We start from the raw sequence: 7,576 nt of genomic DNA, 5'->3' as shown, positions 1-7,576 counted from the left end.
TTATCAGGTTGCCATGCATGCAATTAAGCATGCTGGTTTGGTGGCTTCCCTCTCAAATAACCATTCTTATTTCTGAGCAGGTAGGTACTTTTTTTCATACCACATTCTCTCAAAATGCTTTTTGGCATTTAATGCAGATGGGTTTGCTTGCTTCCCTTGTTTCTTATTAATCAAGAAAAAACTAATTAAACTTGATCTTCATTCACTAAAAGAATTAAAGGCATGTACCATATATGTTCCTGTAAATATTATATGCATATCTATTAACTCCAAGCATTAGTTAGCACACTAGCTAGATCTAGATGAACCTCAACTAATTCCGTACTTGAACTAGTCTTCTATTCATTCGCATTAACATGCTTCCATCTCCAGGTTAATTTATTCCTCTAAATATTTATAGTAGTCCATCACTAAGATGCTTCCATCTCCAGTCACAGACAGTGAGTCTTCTTATTTGTGTTTTTTTTATTATTGTAACTGAATTAACCAACCAACTAGTAAAGTACAAATAAGCAGTTAATGATATGGCTTTAGAATTTGAATTAGTATGTGAAGTCTGCGCTAATCACCCAACTATACATGACACACTACCATACGTGACACACATCCCAATTCCTTAGCGAACAACATTTTTGTCACCTATGATCGATTACTTCCTGAGTTTCATGTCAATGGCTTGTTCTGGCATTTGGAAACCCTTATCACTATATTTTAATCTACTCTAAAGCCACTTGATTCTTTAATCCAAATTAATTCTGGTAATTGGTTTTAGTTTAACTCAAGGCCTCAGTTTTGATTCCTCACAAAAATACCTGTGACTGGCCTAATATCTGAGTCAGGGGTAGGGGTTCTATGTCCTCAACAATATATGCTGGTTGTTTTCTTTCTGATCCTATTATTTGAAAAGAAAAGGAAAATATTTGTCTGCAATTAGCAGGTAGAGGGGTTATAGCCGTATAGGTGAAGCCTCCATCAAACTTGTAAATAATGAATGGAATCCACTATCAAGAATCGAAATGTTTCAAATTGGATTATGCAAAACAAACTGAAAGATGTTCTGGTTTTCTTATTTGAAAAAGATGTAACATGAGGTCTCTTTTATCTCATGTCATTTACTCCCTGACCCATACCGATTGAATTTCTGGTTTTAGCAATGTTGTAAGTGGTGGGAAATCAAATAACTTGCGGAAAAGAACAGCCTTCTTTAGATCATGGACATGGCACATGATTTCATACAATATGCATGCATGCATCTCAAAGGACTTTCATTCTTCCAACAGAAAAAGTCATGCTATAAGCAAGGAAGACATATAATGCCGGCATCTAATGTTCTTGTATGTCCAGTGTTGGTATATACATTCTTATTCTCCACAATTTCAGCCACTATTATTGTAGACTTTTAGATTTCATTTGGTATTTGTGGACTTCAGACCTCATTTTGAAAGAGAGACGTGAAGAATGATTATCAATGACTTATTATGCAACCACTATTATTATAGGCGTCATTTGAATGGTCTACTACTTGAATTAATCTTTATGACTTCGAATAGTAAATAACAAGTTATAAACTATGCTTCATCAAAACATCATGTTCATCATGTTTACCATCTTTTGTGGAATTCAGTTGTCATGCTCCTTAATCCACACAATCTTTCTTTCTTTTTCCTTGATCACATATTCACACATATGCATAATCTAGTAAGACCCAGTTTGCCCCTACCCTGTAACTTTATTTATTTATTTATTTATTTTTATTGTGGGTACATAGAATGAAATCAGCAAAAACCTCAAGGCTAGCCAACTGACATGCCAAATTTATCTCTATAATGTTTGGAATGTGAAGCCAAGCCAACTCATTCAACTTTTGTCCACAAGCCAACAATGAAGAAATATCTAGCAATTAGTCTCCTTTGAAAGATCTGATGATGGTTGGACCTTTTTCTTTTTAGTCCAATAGATGATTAAGAAGCAACCCATTCTTGAAGGATTACTTTCCTAGCTAAATTCTTTTATAATTGTATAGTAATGTTTCTGGCATTAGAAATTTTCTTTTTTCCTTTAGACAATGTAACATCATCAAAGTTAAAATCTACAATCAAATGCAAAAATATAAAAATGGTAATTTAGCTTCTTATCATTCACTTCATATCTGAATCATATATATTGAATGCTGAGGTAACCATCATAGAGACCCTGACCTCTTAAAAAATAAAACTTATTAATGGACCACCTATGGTTTTGTACTTTTATATAATTACACAAATTTGGTATTAAACTAATTGCCCAGGCTAAAATGCAAAAAATTATGAGAAATACTTCCATTTAACAGATGTATTAACCATTAATGTAAATGCCCACACAATTTTGATGTGTACCCCCACACAATTTTCAATCAAAATGGACCTCCATGTGCACGTACTATTTGGATTGTAAATGCATCACCTACTCGAAACTGGTATACAATACCAGTGGCCTAAGCCTATAGTCCTATGCTCATGCTTTATATGAACAATTGATGCTGCTCCATACAACCCATTATAAAAGGGCTGGCTAGGTGGGGTTGCTGTGAGCCACAAGCAAAGAAGTTTCCTATTATTATTGCTTTGCTTCAAGATGAAGAAGGAAATTGAGGTAACCTCACCCAACAGCATCAATCAATGAAGGCAAGCACAAACAGAGAATTCTTTACCTTCTCATTTCACCTTCCTCAACCAATTTGTCCACTCATCACCTTATATGTATTGTATAAATATTATTTAATGCTGTATAATCATATTTAATCTATATTAATGTTACCTTTGTGGCTCAAATTGTCAAACAATAGGCACCCATTTAGGGAAAGAAAACCCGAGTCACATAGATGCCTCTCTGATTTTCTCAATGTAGATGCATTGTCATTTGTCAATATTGTCATGCATATGGCTTGTACAAATTGAAAAAAAAGAAGAAGAGAGATTATATAATTTGCAATTTAATTATCATTATTGTGGCATGAAAAGAGAAGTATTTTTTCAAAGGTTTTTTTTTTGTTCTACAAAGAGAACCAAAGTTAATATAAATTTAATAATTATAAAACTAAGTGATACATTTAGCAACGCACACAAAAATAAGAATATAAAATTGAGGGGTTAGGACATCTAATATATTACCTAATTTTTCCCTTTTTGATTTTGGTGATGTAACAATATTTGGTGACTAGTAAGTGACAAAACATGGACAGATGGACCAACCAATTAGATTCATATTATATAATGACCCAAAATGAAGTAAAAGTAGTCTTTGTTTGGATACAGCTTGGGGACCGTCCATGCAGTGAATTGTAGTAATGCATGCCCGTGAACTTCTGTTTGTCCTTGATAATCATATGGTTTGGTGGGCTTTGCATAGACAGAGTACGTGATAAAAATTCCAATAGAGGTGTGAAAATGGTCAGAACCTAGTGGTTGTTTTCTGCTTGGCCAAGCTACCTATCATAATTTGGGACAGGACAGGACTAAACTCCCAATATGTCTACTAGGGTTCGGTTTTGAACCCCATTGGCCATGACTACTAGTCTACTACTTTATTTCGTTAAAAAAAATAAAAAAAATGCAATTTCAATGTCCAAACTCCAAAGTAGGTTTATATTAGATAAGAGATGTGACAAGAATTCTACTGAGTCTTAAGAATTAGGATGGAAAATAATATGATTGATTTTCCGAAAATTTACTTTCAAGTAAAAAATAATCTAAACATAAAAAACTAAAACATAAATTTGCAAATCTTGACTGCAAGGAATCTGAGCTTGGATATAGTAAGCATGCATTCCATTTGAAAATTATAATTTCCCTGTTGTGGTGATTTAATACAATGTGCTATTATTTACCATGTTATCCTAACACGACCGTAAGAAGTGAGAGAAGGCCTTAAATTTGTTTTTCTTTCTTGTCCAATCTAGATGACAGGTTATAAGCTTTCTTTTCTTTCTTTTCATGGCCAAAAGTAAAGAGGGAGAGAGAGAATCATAGCCTCTTCATAGGCATTCTTTGTCTTTTTGCTTCTCAAATTATGTACCAAAGAGACATGATTCTTCTCAAAAGATGAACCCACAGTAAACCCCAAATGGATTAATAAGCCCCTTTTTCTCTAGGCAACCTCCAATTCTTTAGTTATATATGTTGATGACTAAGGCTAAGTGTCTTATTAAAGTCCAATAAATTGATCAACCAGACCACATTGGGCACTGATCTAGTGGTCTACGGTACGTGGTCTGTATGCTACATTATTACATACCACGATGTGTACTACATCTCTAATAAAGCTGATCCATTAATATGGGAAAGTCCTAAATTGTGTACAAATAGCTTCACTCCATGCATTCTCATGTACAAGCTTTGCCTGCAGGTTGTCTTGGTTTGTAAAAATACCTTTTACACAATGTCAAACTTGTTGGGGTCCCTAAAGTAAGAAGTTGGCAACTGCTTACTTTCCTGTCAGAGAAGAGATAGAAGGAAAAAATATTAAAAAAAATAAGAAAGACAATACGCAATTTAATATGTGATTAGTATAAATAGCAATTAAGATGCACCCAAAAACAACCATTGACGGGGTGGTGTCTTGTGTATGATCAATAGGAAAAACTTTCGTACCATTTTCTTAGCAAATCTTAGTTAGGCCCTTCTCTTTCCATGTCTACCTTTCTCTCTCTTTTTCCTCTTCCCCACACACACATATAAAGTGATCAAACACTTTTGTTCCAACAACTCTGTATCTAACTTGCATATCTCACATATCATGGAACCAACAATGCCAAGAAGAGCTCTGGTATGGTCCATGATCATGGGATTGGCCAGCTTCATCATAATCCATGTTTATGCAGAAAACTCTCAAATGGGTCATCATCAACATGACCATTTGCGCAGAATGCAAGAGTTCAAGGCCTCATTCACTCGGCGTGATTTGATTTCAATTGCACCTTCTTCAATCGCACCCTCTCCTAGCTCTGTTTATCCACCAAGGGTAATTCAATTTAAAATCTTGTTCTTGAACTTCTTGGTTGATATATATATGTAACAGAGTACTCTGTTTTCTTGAAATTGTTTGTTTGTGATTGGTTAATTAAGTCCATGTTGTTGAAAATGGTGATGGTGGTGCAGGATAAGACCACACGTGTGTATCACGTGACATCGTTCGGCGCTGATCCAACTGGGAACAGAGACAGCACTGATGCACTTTCAAGAGCAATAGAAGCTGCATTTAGAGGCCCATCTGAAGGATTCTTGATAGAGGGAATCAACAATCTTGGGGGTGCACAGATCAATCTTGAAGGTGGCCATTACCTGATTAGCAGACCACTGCGATTGCCTGCTGCTGGAGTAGGAAACCTTATGGTATGCTCCAATTCATAGATTTTCATTTTCCAATTGCTTTCTTGGGGGGGGTTGTGCTAACAGAGATTATTAGGTCCAACATTTACATCATTTCATTGAAGGTTCATTAATGTGACATAAAGTTTCTGGTACAGATGGGTTATGCCACATGTCATTCTATGGTTCACCCACGTGGCCTAACCGAGTTGGGAATTGACAGAAAAGAGTGACCAATCAATATAGTGTCTAAAAATGTGTTTTCCAATTGTTGATCAAATACAACATAATGATTTCAAGTATGCAATGTCTTTGCATTCTGTATTAGGCTTGTTTAATTTGAATTTTTGATGAAACAGATTCATGGAGGAACACTAAGAGCCTCAGATGATTTCCCAACTGATGGGTATCTGATTGATTTATCTGCTTCGTCATCAACCACCAAGAAAGAAGAAAGCAATGAGAGCTCAATGTCTGCACAGCTTTCCTCATCACCATCCTACAACTATGAGTACATAACCCTTAGGGACCTCATGTTGGACTCTAACTACAGAGGTGGAGGCATTCAAGTCATTAACTCACTTAGGACTAGCATAGACAATTGTTACATTACTCATTTCACCACCAATGGGATCTTAGTCCAAAGTGGCCATGAGACCTATATCCGAAATTCGTTCCTAGGCCAGCACATCACTGCCGGAGGTGATCATGGCGAAAGGAACTTTTCGGGGACTGCAATCAACCTAATGGGCAATGACAATGCTATAACAGATGTGGTGATTTTTTCTGCTGCTATAGGTATAATGATTTCAGGTCCAGCAAACATACTTTCTGGTGTGCATTGCTACAATAAGGCCACTGGCTTTGGGGGCACTGGGATTTATTTGAAATTGCCTGGTCTCACACAGACCAGGATTGTGAATTCTTACATGGACTACACTGGTATAGTTGCTGAAGACCCTGTGCAGCTTGACATCTCAAACAGCTTCTTCCTTGGTGATGCATACATTGTCCTAAAATCAATAAAGGGGGTTGCCAATGGGGTCAACATTATTGACAACATGTTCAGTGGGTACAACAAGGGGATAGGAATTGTTCAATTGGACCAATCAAATGGACCCTTCAAAGAGATTGATCAAGTTGTTGTGGACAGGAACAATGTGAGGGGGATGAACATAAAGGGCACAGTTGGAAGGAAGTCTGTGCAAGGCAGTGGGAGCTCTTGGACCATAGACTTTAACCCAATTCTTCTATTTCCTAACCTTATTAGGCATGTGCAGTACTCTCTAAGCACTGAGGGCAATGCATTCCCTAACCATGCCCTGAGGAATGTGTCTGATAACCGGGTTGTGATCGAGTCCGATGTGGCTGTTCCTGCTGCTATTTTTGTGACAGTGGATCAAGGAGTAGCAAGTTGAAGTTAGCTGACCTAAATTTTATGTCTAGGAATCAAGATTGGCTGGACAATTGTGAATATAGGTCGGAAGATGGATACATTTTCTTTTTGATAAACTACTCTTTTGTACTCATCAATACTATATCATACAAAATTGAACCACATAATATGTTGTAATAATAGTTGCCAAGTACAATAAATCAAATACAACAATCTGCAAAACTTTTGTCCACAGTTTCTTATTTCTTTTGCCAAGGTCATATTTGAATATGGGTTTAACTATTGCTGGAAAATGGTTAGTTGGACAAGTAAAAGGAAAGCCTTACTTGTTTACTGCAATTTGAAGCACACTTCAACAGAAGTCGAAACCTGAATTGATTGAACGACGTGTTTGAACATCATTCAGAAACAATCTAGAGGGTCCTATATTTGACAAGTCCATCAATATGCAAAAGACTTTTTGATTGGCTGCATAGAGAAAAAAAAACACTGCGGTAATATTTTAGCCTGAGAAACATGGCATTTATTATGTAGGTGTGAACATGTGCACAGAATACATGTACACAAAATCAGGATTAAGTAAACAAATATCAGGTAGAAGCTTCATGGAGTAAGAGCTGAAAGGGCCAAAAGTCCAAGGTTTTGAAATTGAAAGTGCAATTAATCTTGGTGTTGAATGTGATGGGACATTAGTTAATTAGTCATTATGCATTCAGTTAGAGTTGGTACAACTTGGCCAAAAAAAAAAAAAAAGAGTTGGTACAACACTACAACCTACTAATCTGAAGGCCAAAGTAGCGAGGTGGAAATATTAGAAAACTATGAGTCATGCTTA

General features: G+C 36.1%; 1 protein-coding gene across 1 annotated transcript; it reads left to right on the top strand.

Annotated features, from left to right (window-relative positions):
• The first annotated feature begins 4,680 nt into the window (after nt 1-4,680).
• QRT3 (Pectin lyase-like superfamily protein) lies at nt 4,681-6,920 on the top strand. Its single transcript, XM_086229040.1, has 3 exons — nt 4,681-4,998; nt 5,136-5,369; nt 5,705-6,920. The coding sequence occupies exons 1-3, from the start codon at nt 4,774-4,776 to the stop codon at nt 6,761-6,763; spliced, it is 1,518 nt and encodes a 505-aa protein (XP_086085166.1). The 5' UTR covers nt 4,681-4,773; the 3' UTR covers nt 6,764-6,920.
• The last annotated feature ends 656 nt before the right edge of the window (nt 6,921-7,576 follow it).

This window comes from Dryas octopetala, chromosome 1 (genome assembly GCF_963921425.1).
Source record: "Dryas octopetala chromosome 1, drDryOcto1.1, whole genome shotgun sequence".
Taxonomy (NCBI): Eukaryota; Viridiplantae; Streptophyta; class Magnoliopsida; order Rosales; family Rosaceae; genus Dryas; species Dryas octopetala.
The sequence above is the reverse complement of the archived record's forward strand: the minus strand, read 5'-3'. Positions and strand labels throughout refer to the sequence as shown.